The 19,005-nt window shown below is 42.1% G+C and overlaps 2 protein-coding genes across 2 annotated transcripts; one reads left to right on the plus strand and one right to left on the minus strand.

Moving 5' to 3' along the window:
* Nucleotides 1-583: 583 nt before the first annotated feature.
* Nucleotides 584-10,786, minus strand: si:dkey-150i13.2 (mitochondrial carnitine/acylcarnitine carrier protein). The gene is made up of 9 exons (XM_004086381.5): nt 10,675-10,786; nt 9,845-9,931; nt 9,564-9,691; nt 8,192-8,282; nt 7,396-7,513; nt 5,862-5,934; nt 5,668-5,777; nt 1,834-1,955; nt 584-1,758 (listed from the first exon to the last, which is right to left on the minus strand). Exons 1-9 carry the CDS (start codon nt 10,774-10,776, stop codon nt 1,696-1,698), a joined length of 894 nt encoding a protein of 297 aa, XP_004086429.1. The 5' UTR covers nt 10,777-10,786; the 3' UTR covers nt 584-1,695.
* Nucleotides 10,787-11,717: 931 nt separating this feature from the next.
* ndnl2 (necdin-like 2) lies at nt 11,718-18,911 on the plus strand. The gene is made up of 11 exons (XM_011472993.4): nt 11,718-11,809; nt 11,918-12,001; nt 12,344-12,463; nt 12,565-12,628; nt 16,742-16,821; nt 16,911-17,005; nt 17,086-17,165; nt 17,285-17,327; nt 17,427-17,489; nt 18,489-18,603; nt 18,706-18,911. The coding sequence occupies exons 2-11, from the start codon at nt 11,951-11,953 to the stop codon at nt 18,778-18,780; spliced, it is 786 nt and encodes a 261-aa protein (XP_011471295.1). The 5' UTR covers nt 11,718-11,809; nt 11,918-11,950; the 3' UTR covers nt 18,781-18,911.
* The last annotated feature ends 94 nt before the right edge of the window (nt 18,912-19,005 follow it).

The following is a 19,005-nucleotide window of genomic DNA, read 5'->3' on the forward strand; positions in this document are numbered from 1 at the left end:
GTTGGACGTGTTGTGCGTTCAGAGATGCTCTTCTACAGACCTTGGTTGTAAACAGTGGTTCTTTCAGTTCCTGTTGTCTTTCCATCAGCTTGAACCAGTCTGGCCATTCTCCTCTGACCTCTGACATCCACAAGACATTTCCACCCACAGAACTGTTGCTCTCTAAATATTCACTCTGTTTCGGACCATTCTCTGTAAACTCTAGAGATTGTTTTGGGTGAAAATCCCAGTAGACCAGTTTCTGAGATCCTCAGACCAGCCCGTGTGGCACCAACAACCATGCCACGTTCAAAGTCACTTCAATCACCTTTCTAGCCCTAAATGTTTAGTTTATAAATGTTTACTTTATAAACTAAACATTTAAAACGAAACTGAAAATGGAATTATTTGTTTTGAATTGTGCCTGGACCAGGACCAGGACCAGGACCAGAACCAGGACCAGGACCAGCCAAACCAGTCGTGAGGCAGAACAAACTGATACTGAACAGAATCAAAAGAAAAGACTAAAAATTAACCCAAGACAAGCAGAACAGGTCACCACAAATAATAGCAATAGAAGTAATTATGAAAGCATGACACAATATTTTATCAGCTTATATCACAGATGTATATTTATTGACATTAGCAACTTAGTCCTGTACCTTTATGTTGATCACATTTTTCTTGTATTTATTCTCCTCAACAGTAGCTGGGTTAGCCTTCAGTCCTCGTGACCCTGAATGGAATTATGTGGGTTTGAAGAATGGATGATGGATTTTCTTCAACATTTTACACACAGCTGCAAGTTAAGCCTATCCAAAGGTTGCTCTTTTTCACATATAACTTCTCTTTTTCTTTTGTTTTAGTTTAGTATCACTCAAATTATTGTTTGAAACAACCTACTCTTTATGTTTTATTCATTTTCCATCCATCCATTTCTTGATCCCTGTTTGGGTTGTGGGGCTGTTTGGAGCCCACCCCAGCTGCTGTTGGGTGAAGGCGGGGTTCCCCCGGTCCATAAAGGCCCATTGCAGGGCTACACAGAGATGCACAAACACACTCTCACATACATTAGGAAGGGATAATTAAAAGACACCAATGAACCTGTGAGGTGTGTGGTTTTGGACTGGGAGGAAACTGGAGAACCTGGAGAAAACACAGACATGCATGAGGAGAACATGCATACTCCCCACAGAAAGAACACAGCCGGGATTTCTGCTGAGGTTTTGTCTGCTGGAGGTATAATAGGAGAGGATCTTCTAAAGGATGAGGATTTTCGTAACTGTTTGTGTTAGTCTGCATTTATTATTTTGTGCTGCATCACCAATGACTAATTTGGTTCCATCTGTTCCTTTAATAGTTGTCATAATAGGGTTAGTCAACAACCTCAGTCTAAACGTCAGTATAAACCGCTATACTCAGATGCAGTATCTCAGCTTCTGCTGAAAGCCAAAGAGAGCATGTTTTTATTGTTTTTGATGAGAATTTAGTTTAGTTTTGAAGCAAAAAATGTATGAATGAAATACTGCTCTGCACGAACACGGTCACTGATGCAGTTGCCAAATTACTTTTTTTTTTTTTAAACGGATGAAAAACCGTTTGAACTCATTTGACATGCATTTAAAAAATGGACCTATTTCAATCTGAGCTGGTTCGATTTTTTCCTGTTTGCAGGGTGCTTTGAAGTAGGTTTTGATGAGAAGAAAACCATTTGTTTCACCAGCTGGTTGTGACAATATTCAGCGCCTTCAACGCCACCTCAAACCCCAAAAAACAGGCCTAGGAAAGATAAGAAGAGGGATATGTGTACCTTCCATGATTAATAACGGAAGAATACATTAACACAAATATTACCGCATTGGCTGGAAAGGCACGTAGGAGCACGGCGCTGAATCCCTTGTAGAGCCCTCTGGGTCCTTCTTCATGCAGCAGTGTTCTTAGGATGTCCCACACACCACTGTACCTACCATCTGGAGCTAAGACAAGTTCAAACAACAGATTATTTGGGTTTCAGTTCTTAGTTTGCCATAAACCTGACATTTGTGTGCTACCTCTCTGCTAAAATCCATCATACACATGAGGACATTTTTGGATCAGCAATCTATCTATCTCTATACCCAGGCTATGTCCCACCAAGGTGGGGTAGCCTAGACAGGGCACACCATTTTAACTCCCTCCTTCTCTTCCCCAAACCCTCCTCCTTCAGTGTGTGCGTGTGTTCGCGCGTGTGTGTGTGTGTGACTGGTCTAAGGCCTGGTCTAAGCCACACCACACTTCACCAGGGTCAGCTGCACACTCCAGTGTGGGCACCTCCACAGCAGGGCCTCAGCCCAGGCTGGTTTCATCCCAAGACCAGACCTCTACCACACCCATCCATTCATTCATACACAATCTCCCTCCACCCATCCCTGTCCTGAGCAGCCTCTCTCCCCTGCACCACAGTCATCCCTCTTGCATTTAGCGCTCTTTTTACACCCTCTGTCCATCCCATTCGCGGTCTTCCTCTCATTCTCACTCCACTCACATCAGATTCATATACCTTTTTCACCAAACGCTCCCTTTCCATTCTTTCAACATGGCCAAACCATCCCAGTGCCTTTTGCTCTGCTCTATAAGCCAACTCTCGCGTCACACCAGTTCTCTCTCGGATGACTTCATTTCTCAGACGATCCATACGCGTCACACCACACATACAATCTCCTTTTTGCATCCTTTCCCAGTGACCTACATTCAAACACTCTCTTCATTCCCCCCCATATCTTTCGTACTTCGTTCATTCTAAACTCTACCTCTCCCCCTATTCCACCATCCACACAGACCTACGACCCCAAATACTGAAAACACTCTTCCTCTTCCAACAACTCCCCATTTAATGCCACATTCAATCTACATTCACCCTTTAACCTCGTACACCTCATCACCTTACTCTTTTCCACATTCACTCTCAACTTCCTTCTGTCGCACACCCTTCCAAACTCCTCAACCAGACGAGCCGAGCTCTCTTCTGAGTCAGCCACTAGTGCAGTAACATCTGCAAACAGCAACTGACTTACACTCCATTCGCTGCTGTCAGTATTCACCATTCTCACACCCGTACCTAACACCCTTTCATTCACCTCTTTTACCACACCATCCATATACACGTTAAACAACCGCGGAGACATCACGCATCCCTGACGCAGAGCAACCCTCACAGGAAACCACTCACTCATGCTGTTTCCCACTCTCACACACGCTCTACTGTTTCTATAGAAACTCTTCACACCTTCCAACAATCTACCATCAATACCATACATACTCAACACAACTCACAACGCCTCTCTATCAATCCTGTCATACCCCTTCTCTAAATCCATGAATGCCCAAAACACCTCCCTCCCCTTAGCCAAAAACTTTTCACACACCTGTCTCACAACAAACACCTGATCCACACACCCTCCACCTCTCCTGAAACCACACTGCTCTTCACCAATCATACACTCAGTCCCCTCCACTACCCTATTAATCAGCACTCTCGCATACACTTTGCATACAACACTCAACAGACTAATACCCCTAAAACTACCACATTCATACTTATCACCCTTTCCCTTGTACAGGGGAACCACACACGCACTCATCCAATCAAGCGGCACCTGCCCACTTACAAAACACATATTCAACAATCTCACTAACCACTTAATCACGATCGCTCCACCACACTTCAGGCATTCCATAGTACACCCATCCACACCTGCAGCCTTTCCTACTTTCAACTTTCCCACAGCTTGCTCAACTTCCTCTCCCGTAATCAACGCTTCATTCAACTCTCCCAATACATTCAGTCTACTTTCCCTTCCATCCATCCCAATCACAGCATCTTCCTCCACGTTCAGCAGCCTCTCAAAATACTCCGCCCACCTTTTTCTTACTGCATTTCCCTCATTCAACATCCTTCCATCCTCTGTTTTCACTTTCTCCTCCCTCCCCGACACTCCCTTTCGCACCTTTTTCACCTCCTTCCAAAACATTTTATTGTTCTCTCGAAAATTATCAGTCATCTGTCTGCCCCGCCTTTCGTCCGCAGCCACTCTTGCCTCACGCACAGCTCTCTTAGCATCCCTTTTCTTCTCCTTATAACACTCCTATGACTCCCTGTCCTTTCTCTGCAGCCATACTTCGTACGCACATCTCTTCTCAGCCACAGCCAACCTTACATCCTCGCACCACCATTCACTTCCCTTTCTTAGACCACCCCCAGCACGTCTCACACTACACACTCCCTCTGCACATCCAACCACTGCACTCTTGAACTGTTACCATTCTTCCTCCACTCCAACAACCATTTGCTCCTTCACCATATTCCACTTGCCACCTAATTTTTTCTGATACTCACACATTTTCTCTCTGTTCTTCAAAACCCTCATTCTCAGAACTTCTCTTGCATCCCCACTCTTTCTCGATCTCACCCATGGCATACCCACACCCGCAACCTTCCTTCCACCAAATAGTGATCAGACATACCTCCACTCTCTCCCCTCCTCACACTTACATCCAGCAATCTACCACATGCAACCTTTGAAACCAAATCAGCAATAAATTCCTAAAACCAAGTTTAAAATGGTTCAATAAATAATTATCAATATAATACATTGACTATTTCAAGAGTTGCAGCACAGGAAAAGGAACACGCAGAACCCAGTATGAACTGGGGAATCCAACATCTAAGGTTCATGTTTGTCAAGTCAAAATAACTTCAGAATGGTTGTAAATTACCCGCACACCCCACCCATCTGTTCACACTCTCTCCCACTAATTTACAGCCCTTCACATCCCCAACCTAACATTAGCAGTGAAATAAAAATAGTGATCAATATCAGATCTATCCATCCGTACAGTTTAGATCCAGATTCCAGCTCAGACGAGGAAAACAAAGACGTTCATGGATCTATTTGTCTGACAGTGGATGATCAGAATGGAGCAGAGCAGGAAGCCCATCTTTTGCAAATAGCATATATATATATATATATATATATATATATATATATATATATATATATATATATATATATATATATATAAAATATACCGTCTACCGTCTTGTGGTGTAGGGGTGTTTATGTGTAGTGCCAACATGCAGTGTGCGTTGTCTAAAGTGAAAATTAAAATTGGGGTCAGACGGTTGAGAGACAAGCCCGGATGCCCCTCTCCACCAGACCACTCCCACAAGACCCTAGATGAATCAAGTTGTCTAATATGGGAGTAAAGGTGGAATGGAGGGCAGGTGCCGAGGTCACCCCAAAGAGAGTCGCCCCCAGTGAACTCTGCCAGCATATCCCATCCAACCAATTCCTGGAGCCCTAGGCGCAAGTGTGCAAGATTCGTTGGGATGGGAGTGGGAAGGAGCAGGTGGATGGGCGTTGGGCGTCTCCACCTCCAAGAACAACCAGGCGTCCAGGAAGCGGCCAGCCAGCCGCAGAGAGAGGCCGAGCCAGGGCCAGCGCGGAGGGACAGTTAGCAAGGGAGGGGCCCTGCGCTACACTTGAAGGGCAGGAGGCCCAGCACCACCACTCATGCCCCTGACATATCTGAGGGATTGGCACAATGCCCCCCCTCCCAGGGCGCCCCCACCCCCCAAAGCAAGACAAAACAAACAAACAAGTAAAAATAAAAAAATGAGAAAAATGAATGTTCGACGTCTTTTTTGACCTGTCTGGAAGTTGGACTTGAGGACATCTGGAGGAAGAGCAACCGTCCAGTTCAATACTCCTGCAACCCCACCAGCCAGTAAAATGTTTGGAGTGCTGAGATGAGAAACACTGAAGAGATCACAGGTTACACCAACAAGGAGCCAACGACCTTTAGGCTCCGTAAAAGTCATCTATGTTAATGACATGACTGACCTTTGACCCGCAGGTGTGAGCGCACACTTGAGGTATTCGTATGTTAAGAAGTACAGACCAGTAGAGGGGACATCTATAGAATGAGAAAGACCTGTTATGAGGCTTCAGGCTCATAATATTAACTGGAGTGGGGGATGAGCTGGGTTCATTTGACTATAGATCTGTTGTGACTCAGCAAAGCTGATGCTTTTATTTAAAGCTAGAGATAAACATGCCATAAATAAGTGCAGACCTTTGTCAAAAACAACAATTTCTTTTGTATAAATTGAGCTATTTATAATAAAGTATTTATTGATTAATCAGTGCAGACTTAGAACAAATAAACCCAGAAACACTGCAGTGATTTAGTCATGTGGAGAAATGCTTTATTTGTGATAAACATTTCAAACGATGTACTATGACTTGTGACTTATAAAATGTCAAATAATACACCGTTTTTTTTAAGAAATAGACACTAATATGTTAATTTCAATAACTAGGATATGCAAACCTATACAAACCTGTGCACTATGTCACACATCGTAATCATTAGACTAACATGTTTTAATTCATGAATAATGTCTGTGAAATAAATTAGGAAAAGGTCAATCAGAAGTATAGAAAGTCAAATGAGCAAAGGTTTGGAAAAAATTAACTACTGTTTTTCTCAATGGACAAAACTAATATTTGGTTGTTATTCCCTGAGGAAATGCAGCACTTATGTCCAACTTTACAGATGTCTCAATTAAAACAGGGTCTGAAATCAAATTATTGGGTGTTTTGTTTGATCACAAATTTAAACAGAAGTCACATGTAGAACAAATGAAGAATAAAGTAAGCATTGTCGTGTTTAAAAAGAAATGTATGCAAATATAAATTAGCCTCAAGTACAATAGTGGTTTATACAAATATACCCCTCATGAGTCAGAAAATTCCTAATTTCTTATTGTAATATTAAAATATGTCCAACACAAGAGGCTTTCAGCTCTGATCTGTTTGCTCAGCTGATTGACTGGATAAGTTAAAAAAAGAACCAAAAGTGTTGGAGGTCTTCAGAAAGTCAAACATGTTTTGGAGAAAACTGTCTTATTCCACTTCAACTGTTCAATGTGCCACATGTTGTATTGAGATGTGGGCTAGCTGTTGAGGCAGCAATGCTGAACGACTGAACAGAAGAACACAGTGAGAACTTTCTACCAGAAGGTACACAAGATTTTTGTTGGGACAGAGCTTTTAAAATGTAAAGATTTTTTTTTATTAAAAACAATACAATTCATATGTATAGTTTGTAAAATTCTTTCTCTGATCAGAGACAAGGACTCTTTGATTAGTGAAAACTTGTGGGTTTTACTTTGTGCTTAAATCACCACAACAACATTTCTGTTGAGAGAAATATTTACTAGATAATACGTTTAAACCATGCAAAAGTATTGGCCGCATAAAAGAGGTAATCATTTTGAAAATAAATTTGGAAATACAGATAAGTGTTGCACAACAGTTTGGATTTTGTATAACTCTCCTGTGAGTCTGTAGATGGTATGAATGCATGATGAACCTCTGATTAAGGTGAGGAGGGTTCCTTTGTAGACGCTGCGGATTCCATCTTCCTGATACAGCTTGAAGGCACAGTCTAGTGGACCTGCATACTTGGACTCTCCGCTGCTTGATTGCACCTGAAAATTAAAAACTAAAATTTCAATTCATAATGCTTGTCAACATTTATGTGATAAACTCTAATAATACTTGGATCACTTTGAACCAGATTGTGGTTCTGATGTAAGTTGTTGTGGTTTTGTCTGAACACCAATTAAACAGAGGGATTTTTTTTTTTTTTAAAACACAGATTTAACCATTTTAGGTGGAACTAATGTTGTTGATGGCCTCTCTACAGTATTCCACAAGGGTGACTGCCAGGTTGAAAATATATCCAGAACAGCCAAAGTTATTGATTTTCTGTCCCTTAGTAAAAGTAAAAGTATTTTCTGAACCAAAGCCAGCTTAAAATGTTGTGTAACAATGAAGCAAGTGCTCGTGTTAATAATAATAATAATGAACTTTATTCATAAAAAAGCACTTCTCAAACAGACCAAATAAATAAATGGAAAGAAGAAAATCCAGCCCATCCTTTACACTCCCCCTCCCTCCATTAACACACACACACCCATGACCCCCCACACAATGAATACTTAGAGTATAAAAGCAAATAGTATAAGAAACTTCTCTGTTCTCTGGGTACGTTAGAAATATTGATGCAAATGTTTTTTTTTATATGTAGGATCCACAGTTGAGTTGGTACAGACGCTATGGAGCCCCTCTCTGTGTTCAGAACAGTAGAAATTCACACCAACTACCTGAAGCAGGCACTTGATTCGTTCTCCTGGTGCGACAACCACTGTAGTGAAGGTTCCTGCCAAACAGCCTGAAAAGAATATCTGCCTGTGCCTGAAAGGTACCAAATGGAAAAAAATCTGTTTCATGACAGATCCAAGCTTCAGTTTCTACATTCAAACGCACAACTGCTACACTTATTATTATCCACTCAGAGGGAAATGATGTATTTGGTGTTTTTAACATGTGCTCATACGACTCTGCTCCATTCTGATGCATCCACTAGCTGACAAATAGATCCATGAACGTCTTTGTTTTCCTCGTCTGAGCTGGAATCTGGATCTACGACTGGATAGCTACGATATTGCTGCCATTCTTGTAGTACCGTTATTTTTAGGCTGGAGGTGTTTGGGGCTGTACGCTAGTGGGAGGGAGTGTCAACTGAGAGCTCAGTTATGGGTGCAAGGAAGTGGAGGTGGGCTCGCTCTGCACCAACAGTCCACCCACAACTTAGAGGTGAATTTCTGATGAACTCCTGCCACTCTGCAGAAACTATGTCCTAGAAAAGGACAGGTTTTCAGATTTTGTCTGAAAACGGCATCATCAATAATGAAAAGACCACTGGGAACGCTTTCAGGATGATCAGAGTGGGACTTTAGAGCACTGCATTGACTTCTGTTCTTTGAGAACCTTCTAACCAAACTCTGTCTTACACATCATACCATTAAAACGTAACAAGAAAAATGTATGGGGGAGTGGTTCTGTACCAGAAAACTACACGAGTGCAGCTTTAAAACTACTTTTAGTCTTTCAATACTGCTTTGTCCAAGTTTTTCCCATCCATTCATTTTCTGTCACTAATCAAGTTGGGGCTGCACCTTTAGCAACTTTCTCCTAATCTTTTAGATGGACATCAGGGTACCTTCACCCCTGCTGAGAGTTTTTCCCACTCTAACCTGTCTAGAGTATGCTACCAGGCCTTGTCCCTCAATCAAATGCCCATGATGTCTCACAAAGAGGGCAGATGTCCACACTTTTACTGTCTTCTCCTGATCTTCCAAAGTTTTCCCAGAAAAATCCTCTTTCAATTGAATTTTTACTGCCTGTGTCTCTGTCATTGTCAGTGTGGAGCGGAGCAGTGTGCTTGTGGCCTGGTGTTGAAGGTTCTACATGACCAATTAGTTCTTTTTCATCATTTATTTTCGTCTGCTCCTGATTCACATCGATTTGAGAAAATACACACTTAGAAACGTAGTTTTGAGCTTAATTTTCTTTAAATATATCCCCCATCATAAAAAAGCCACAAGAACATGTTGAAAACATCCCAAAAACCATTTTCATTGGGGTGGATCTTTAAAAGTACATCAAGCATGGCAGGTGGTGGTGTTTACTCACGAGAGGGTTATGTCAGGGTCTCTCTGCTGCAGCCGTTTCCCCAAACCAAAGCTAAGGAAACTGATAGCCATCATAGGGGCCACACTTGCAAGAGGGGCCCCCATACCTCTATAAAGACCAGCAATGCCCTACAATACAGATGCATATGCAGTACAACTGTAAACATTTGGTTTAAATGAGTAAAAACATCTCTGGATCGTGTCAGGAAAGGTTAACAAATAGGATTACAACTCAGCATTAAAGTGTTTCATTAAATGAATGATCAAGGTTTTTGTTTTTACCTGTCTGCCCACAATGTGGCAGAAACAGTCATAGACTCCAGAGTAAAGAGCAGAAGGGGGAGCTTTAGGCTGTGTCTGCAGTATGACCTGAAGTATATGGAACAGAGGCAAAGTGTTGAGGGAAAGACGGTTGAGACGTTGCTGTGAGATAAGAGGAACACCCATCCACATCTGCTGCAAAGACCTAAAAGGCTGTTTGTTAACCGCTGTTAGCTGAGATCAACAGCTAGCATAAAAAAAAAAGTCTTTCTGGCAAAATACGTGAAGTTTGAAATACCAAGTGATGTAAAATGTGGTTATTTAAAGGGATGGAAAATAGGTCAATATAAACAGTAAGAAGAAAAAAAATGAATCTACCCTTTAATGATTTGATCCTAGATTATTCATCGTGTTTTTTCTGTATCAGTTTATTATTTTCAAGTACTTGTACACTGGAAAAAACATAAAAATGTACATTTTAATATGAAATATGTCAAGTATTTCTTGGTTACATTTTTTCTCCACTGGATTCTGTGAATTTTCTTTAAAATTGCTCAAATGCATATAACATTAAAAAAAAGTTTATATGTTTTTACTTTCCTAGAAAATTGAGACATTGTCTTTTATAACTTCTTTTTTATTTGAAGTCTATAATTTGCAATTATCTAATGTCTGTCTGCTTAGTAACTTGACACCATGGAGCATAAAAATAAAGCCAGTCTGAAGTCCTTTGAAGACGTTCAGGCTGAATGATTAAACTGACCAAAAAAAAACCTCAGACCTCACTGGTTACAAGAAACTCTGGTTCCTGTTTGCAGGTGGATATTGAAGAAGTGAGGGGTGCATCTGACCTTGATGGTGTCTAGAGGGTGTCCGACCAGCAACAAGCAGGCTCCACCAACCCCCCCAGCCACAAAGTTCTTAAGTGGAGAAACTGTTGCCTCTTCCTTCATCTCAGCTGCTTTGAGTACCGGACTCCCCACATGCACTGTGTCGTGTTAGGGTGGATCATGGGTCATGGGTGGGGTCTTCTCAGTTTGCTTAAGTCTGATGCCTTTTAAAGTAAAGTAAAGTTATCTGGAGAAATCAACCACAACCAACTCCTTTTTTTACACGTAAAAATCAAAAATGTGTGGCTCCAGAGTGTGGTGCTAAGTCCTTATGTTCTGCAGCTGCTCCATCACATCTACCAATGGGAATCTGCAAACCCCGTACAGTGGAGAGAAAACAGGCCAGATCATTTAGAACTGGAACTTTTAAAAAGTTTAAACACAAAATTGAGATGATCTGTCCATATTTCTTGGCTTTTGTTTTGTAGGGTAATGTATGCTTTGTTTGGTTCTGTTTTCTGGTTTCAGGCACAAGCACGCCAGTTTACATTACATTTAGCTCAGCTCTATAATTTTTCAGTTTTTTGATTTGTTTTGCCTGTTGTCTAGTCTTTTTTTTATCATCTCTATGAATTCATTTTTGAATTTTCCAGTGCCAGCTTGGATTCCAATTGTTCTTTTAATTTCCTTCTCTAAGACAGCTGTTAGAACGAATTGGGAATGTGATTTAATCAAAATGCACGATTTATTTACAAAAAATAAAACTGAAGTGTTCAGAAAAAGACAACTTTCTTGATTACCAAATACTCTGATGACCCTATAGTAATAGTTATAGAATGGTTTGTGTCAGGCCAACGAAGAGGTTTATCCTGTAACAATCCCATGAGGAATCAGATTTTATTTATTTTTTCTCTTTTAGGGAAAAAGTGATCTTCTTCTGTGTGTTAAAATTTGGTAACTATTAAATGATGGCATCGATGCAGGAATCAAGCTTTTGCGTCTTTTTGTTTTGTGGGTTTGTATTTTTTAATAAAGCTTTATGTTGGGCCCCTCCCACATTTACACAGGAAGTAAACATACGCATTACGTCATCAACACGCGCCAGTTGTTTTTGGCGGTTGGCTCTGAATAATTTTCGAGTGTGGTGTACCTTTAGGTAATTAACTAGTTTTTTCCTTGATTTTTTTGTTTTTTTTTAATCTTGTTGTTAAAATGCCCACTTGAGCTGTTCGGCCTTTATCTTTCGTTTGTTTGTCTCGTTTAGTTTTGTTTGGACAGGCTTCTTCTTCTGGTCACAATGACGCAAAGAAAACGGTCTTTCGGCTCTCAGAGCTTCTCTCAGAACAGAGTAAGTTCGCTTGTTCTTCACTCTTTCTGGCCGTCAGGCCTCCTGCTGGTTCTGGTCTTTACACTTGACAAAAAGTTCGAACAAAACTTTACCAATAAACTTTATTTTTCTTAAACACAGGATATATTTACCAGAGTCAAAAGGATTTAAAACTCCTCTCTCTGTAAAAGCTGCTGCTGGTTTCATGTTTTGTTTGACCAAAGAATGCTAGCAGGTGAACGCAGGGAAATGCTTCTATTTCTGTCAGTTTTGGCAGAACCCTCCTGGACAGACGGCGCTAGTTTGATTTCTGAATCACGTGGGCATAGATGATAGAGTCAGCCTGTGTGTCTCTCCATGCAGAGGCAGCCCAGCTCGTCTGGGACTCAGGAGGACAACGAGGATTCGACGTTCACTCAGCCGAGCACGTCACAGGTCCAGAGAGGGCTGGAGAAGCTGACACCTGCACAAGTGGACCAGAAGGTCCCCAGCCAACGCACACTGAAATGAAAAACAAACCTGTTTTCAGCTTTTTCTGAACCAAACAAAACACTGAAATGTCTTCCTCTTTTGCCGTTGTGCAGACTTCAGAGGTGATTCAATACTTCCTGGTGAAGGACCAAAAGAAAGTTCCTGTGCGCCGAGCAGGTAACACAGACACATCACCTGTAGCTGCTTGAATGTATGAGATCAAGTATATAACCCATGGCTGGGTATCACCAATACTTTCCAGGATCGATTCAATCCACAATTCTTTTCCCCATTCTTTTGATTCTATTCAATTTTGAATTTAAACGTTTTACACATTTACATATTTGTGTAGAGATACAAGAATAATCTATGTTGTGAATATATTCATTAATCTGATGCATTTCACATACTGTTAAATCTTTTAGTGAAATAATAAATCAATGAGATTGTTAACACTATACAGTGTTGCATGGTTTCTCAAAAGAAGACGCTCTAACAAAAATCTGCAGATCATTCTGTTCCTGCATTTCAGTTTGGCCACTAGGTAGAGCCCCCGCATTACAGATGCTTTAGCGCTGGGGGCCACACTTTTTTAGCATGTGAGCTACTTTTGAGACGACAATGTCTTAAAGATCTACATATGTGTATGTATATATAGTATTTTGAGACTAAAATACTGTTTAATTAACATAGTATTATGAACTATTAGTACATAACATTGTTTATGTACTGATGATTCAAAAACTACACAGTAAGAGGACACAAATCTTTGTAAGGAGGTACTTTAGTATTAACAGATGAGGCGTTTTAGTACAAAAACAGAAAGCAGCGCCTATCGTATGTCATGTTCTCCTGTAAACCGTGCAACGGGGGCAGCATGGCATTTCTAATGCTGGCTCCATGGGCAGCGCTCGAGAACTGCGGGCTACAGGAAAACACTGCTGGCCTGGTGGGCTCGGATCCATCGGGCGGGAACTGCAGGCCAGCTGCAGACACCGTGTCTAAGGGGCGACTCCCAGTGGGCGGGGTGGTCTTCTGCCGTGGACTTGACGTGCCGTGGGGCAGGAAGTGACTTTCTGATGACGGACAGTATTTACACCCAGTGAATTTAAACACGCATGTGGAGTGACGTATGTATCAGAGGATGTTTGATTGGCCGTTCTGCGTGACAATCAAGTCCCGTACTTCTCGGTGAGGATTTCGATTCGCTAACAGATTTTTTAGAAGTACATTTTTTTATTTTTTTGGTTATTTATCTTTGCTGGCCTGCGATCTACCCTCATGTCCTTGAAGATCAACCGGTCGATTGTGATCGACATGATGAGCACCTCTGCTATAGCGCATCACATTACAGATCATAGCAGAGAGACATAAGATAAGATGAGATAAAGATACTTTATTGATCCCAGCTTGGGAAATTGGGTTGTTACAGCGTCAGCGTTAGGCTCAAGATACAAACATACAAACAATGGATGACAACAGAACAATCAATCAGAAAGAACCATCAGTGAAAACAGTTGGATTGCATGACAGCTCTGGAGAAAAACAGACAGACCTCAAATGAGTTTATCTATTGCAAATTGATGATGAGTTCTAGAGTCCAATGGAGTGAGGTAGGAATGATCTCCTGTAGCGGTTGGTGTGACAGTGAAGCTGCCTTAGCCTATTGGAGATGGCGCTCTGCTGACCGTCAAGAACAGGATGGAGAGGATGCTCAGGATTATCCATGATGGATACCAGCTTGTTTAAAGTCCTCCTCTCCATCACAGCTTCAAACGTGTCCATTTTACATCAGACTACAGAGCCAGCGCCTCTAATCATTTTGTTCAGTCTATTGCTGTCCCTAGCAGCTATGCTGCCCCCCCCAGCAGCAGACAACGGAGAAGAACAGAGTGCTGACCACAACAGACTGGTAGAATATTTCAAGCATCTTGCTGCACACGTTGAAGGACCTCAGCCTCCTCAGGAAGTGGAGTCTGCTGCTGGCCTTCTTATACACAGCAGTGCTGTTGCTCTTCCAGCTCAGTCTGTTGTCGATGATTACTCCCAAGTACTTGTACTCCTCTACCTCTGCCACCTCTCTGCCAAAGATGCTGAGAGGCTGGGAAGCTGGAAGTTTCTTCCTGAAGTCCACCACCATCTCTCTGGTCTTTTCCACATTGAGCAGCAGGTGGTTTTCTCCAGCCCACCTCAGGAATTCATCCACAAGTCCCCTGTACTCCTCCTCCTGCCCACCATTAATGCAGCCGACAACCGCGGAGTCATCAGAGAATTTCTGAAGATGGCCTGACTCTGAGTTGTACTGGAAGTCACTGGCGTACAAAGTGAACAGGAAGGAAGAGAGCACAGGGCACTGTGGGAAAATGCAGATTTAATGCATGACAGGACAATAGGACGAATGGGAATGTGTGTTTTTATTTCTTCCAGGTCTTCATCAAAACTCTGACCGCCACATTTTGAACCACAGGAAGGCGTTTAGGACTGATTTATATCCAGGCCTAATTAAATTTAGTTTGCTTTGTGTTATTTAGCTTTTGTTCTCATTGTTTTGTGTAACATTATATTTGTAGGATCTAGTTTGCTTAAAAAGCTTTCGTATTTATCACAAAATGTGTGCGCTTTATAAATACTGATTGTAGAATGAATTGATGTAAGAGAATTGGAGATGTTTTAAGAAAAGTTCACAGTGCAATTATGAGTTTGTTAATTAAACTGGTGACTTAAAGTTGTTGTTAGTGAACAGGTAACATGGTTCCCTACAGTCAAGACAAGGAAGCGCATGCAGTCTTTTGAGAGGAGACTTGGTTAAAGTTCCACTGTTGTCAAAGCGTTCCCACTGGTCTTTTAATTAGGATGATGCTTTTTCAGGCAAAATCCAACAACCTGTGTCGCTTTCTAGGACACAGTTTCTGCAGAGCAGAGTTCATTACCTCTGAGTTGTGGGCGGGACTGTGAGATTCCTTCATGTCCCATCATCCCTATGTTTACACTCTCAACCCCTCACAACCCCAACCTAACATTAGCGGTGCAACAAAAATGGTGAGCAATGTTGTAGCTGTCCAGTCATACAGTTCATGAATGGATCTATTTGTATGTAAGTGGATGAATCAGAAAGGGGCAGGGAGCTTGTGGCCCCCTGATTGTAGTTTGTATGAGACAACCACAGTATTGTTTTTTTCTGCTTCACCACAATTCCATTAAAGAATTACGCAGAGACACATTTTTAGACTTAACTTTCTTTCTATATGTCCTCCATCAAGAGAGAACTGCTACAAGAACATGTTAAATACACCAAAAGCATCATTTTCATTGGAGTGGGTCTTTAACTTCCCATTGACTAAAGTAGGAGAAGGTCTCCAAACACTAGGTCTTCCTCAAATTCATCAGACTAGTAAAATCGTGTCAGCTGCAGGAAATGAACCCAGAACACGACAGAGGACAACATGGAGTCAACAGGAAGCTGAAGTTCAGTGTGTTGGTGGTTGTTAACATTGATTTCTCTCAGCGGCTGGAACGGTCCTTCAAAGATAGAAACGAGTGTAAAAGAAAACATGCTGAAAAGTAACAGACATGTCTTGGGATCCAGGCTGAAGGAGTCCCAGACGGTCGGGATCTGTGCCTTCAACTTCAATCACAAGAAATGAATTACATACAGTACATAGATGCTTACATTTCAAATGTGAACATTGTCTTTAAACCTGTTTGAAACATTCTGTAATGTTGAAGTTGAACACCCGTTAGGGTATCAAATGTTTGTTGAAGCTTAGAGCAGCAGACTGTTGTCACGCCTCTTCATGGAGGACCAACCTTTCATCTAAGTTCCACCTCCCTATTTGAAGGGGCGGAGCAGCAGCAAAGCATTTTGGTAAACTTTCCATGAGAGTTAAAGCTTCACTTCACGATGTAACTGGTGATGAAGACATGTACTATATTACCAAAAGTACTGGCTCCCCCGTCCAAATGATCAGAATCAGGTGTCCTAATCACTTGCCCTGAACACAGGTGTATCAAATCAGGCCCTCATGCATGCAGACTGTTTGTGCTAACGTTTGTGAAAGAACGGGCTGCTCCCAGGAGCTTCATGTTAGCCCAAGTCCAGCACGCAGAGAGCTTCATGGAAGGGGTTTCCATGGCCGAGCAGCTGCATCCAAGCCAACGTCACCGAGTGCAAAGCAAAGCGTCGGACGCAGTGGTGGAAAGCACGCCGCCACTGCATCTAGAGCAGTGGATAGGGAGTTTGAACATGCGACAGCTGCAGAGGTGACTCACTGCCTGCTAATGTCTTCTCAGACCTTGTGAAACACGTGGTGAAGGACTACAGAAACATCTATCCTGAGATCATAAAGCGAGCAGCTCGGACCTTTGAGCAGGTTTGTTCTACCTGACTGCATTCTTGTCTTCATTTATTGTCTCAGTAGATCACATTTGTGAGGTTCTTCTTTTTTTAACTCTTGCTCAGGTGTTTGGTTTGAAACTGGTTGAAATTGACCCCAAAAATCACACATATATATTGATCAATAACCTGGAAGCCGCTGACAAACCTTCACCAGTCGAGTGAGTATCGTGTCATTTTGAGAAACGCTCATTTGAATGGTCCATAAATGAGGTTTATTGTTGTTTTTCTGTGTGTGTAGATGCCCTGCAAATCCCAAACTTGGTCTACTTTTCGTGATTCTGGGTGTTACTTTCATGAAGGGAGGTGTCGTCAGAGAAAGTGAGTTTAACAGGTTTTAACTATAGTTTTGTTCCTTATTCAGTCAATTCCATTAACTGTTTTAGTTCTGTTTGTTTTGCTCAGTAAAGACATTAAAGTTTACTCCTCTTGGTTCTTAGATGTCATCTGGAACACACTAAAGAAACTGCGAGTTGACTCTGGGTGAGACCATGTTTTTGTGCCTTTAGCGATGGTTTAAAAACCTTCCATAGGTTTCACTGCCTTCCTCCTTTTCTGCATGTCTGCTGATGAAAACCTCAGAGAGAAGCACGAAGAGTTTGGAGACGTGAAGAGACTCGTCACAGAGGAGTTTGTGCGTCAAAGGTAAGAACCAGCGTAGCAGTAGAACATTCTTTTACGATCAATCAAATAAAACAAGAAATATGAATTAGGCTCTGCATTATTACTGACTCACACAGGTACGATGGCTTTTTCTAGCAGCTTAGCAAACCTGTGCTAGCTGAAGGCAGGCCTGAACCAAAGAAAGATTTTCGTTATCGCGGTATCAGCCTGTGCGATATGCGTATCGCCAAAGACGGCATAAACTGAGATAAATGGTTACCTTAGAAGTTTACACACATGCAAAAACAATCTCATGGCAGAGTGAAGTAGCTAACGAATCAACTTAACCCTTGTGCTATCCAATGGGGTCCAGATGACCCCACCCTTACATTATCATCGTTGCAATAATGATCACTCCAATCACACTCTGAAATTTTCCTCCTGTTGTGCAGCCCTGGCTGCTGGCGTCCTGTGGATAAATGTTGCTTACATTATGAGGTTACGTAGCTTCAAACACAGAAGTTGTGTATTTGTATAAACCCCTCTTGTGCATGAGGCTAGACTTGATGTACGTTGCATTTTTCATGCATTTCTTTTTGAACCAGATTGAAGAGAGAAGACGGCGAAAGAGTGGGACGTTCCACATTATACTCTTTCAGCTTGGAGGACTTCTGTTTTGTTTTTTGACTGTTTTACTTCTTCACTCATTTGTTTTCGTCTGTTTGAAACGCCTCTCTGTGAGCTTGAATCCCACTGGTGTGTTCAGAGCCAGTTTCTCTCAAACCATAGACTCTGGTTTATACCACACCACAGAGCAATTGAAGGTGAAGCCGCCAGCCCCCCAGCAGCACGGCTGGAGCAGTGCACGCTTCAGACATCGACCTTTGACGGTTCGGTCCAGTCTGACCCCAAGTACTCTGTATTTTAGTGACGCTCCTTCCAGACTGTCCTACGCTGTTGACCTGCATTGTTCCAGCTCTGTCTCCTCTAATTCCTTTGTAAGCCCGGAGGGATGACCGTGGGAATGCTGGATGTCTGCAGGTATCTGGAGTATGTGCGGATTCCTCACACTGAGCCCATGGAGCATGAATTCCGCTGGGGTCAGCGGGCGGACATGGAGGTGTCCAAAGCCAAGATTCTGGAGTTCATGGGCCAGGTGAGTGGCTTGTTGGTGACCACGGTTCTGCTTTGTGGTGCTTTCTTCTCAGATGTAGACTAGTGGACTCTGAACTGACGATGCTTTGCTGTTTGCCCTCAGCTTCATGAGCAGGAGCCTCAGAGCTGGACTCAGCTGTACAGAGAGGCTCAGGCCAGCAGCAGCAGCCAGAGATGACTGCCATCGCAATGCTTTTATTTATTTTGGAAGCGGTCTGTGCCTTTTTCTATTGCATTATTGTTATGAATGCCAGGTTTCTCTGTATCTTTTCATACATTTTATTAAAAAAAATAAATCTGTTCAAGCTATGTGACAGCCTGTCACGGTCTGCTGGTTTTTCATGCGTGTACGAGAGCACATAGCCGTTACTGCTGCAGAAATCTGTTAGTTTGAAAAAGCTCC

This window comes from Oryzias latipes, chromosome 7, assembly GCF_053564925.1.
Source record: "Oryzias latipes strain Hd-rR chromosome 7, Olatipes_Hd-rR_3.1".
NCBI classification, from domain to species: domain Eukaryota; kingdom Metazoa; phylum Chordata; class Actinopteri; order Beloniformes; family Adrianichthyidae; genus Oryzias; species Oryzias latipes.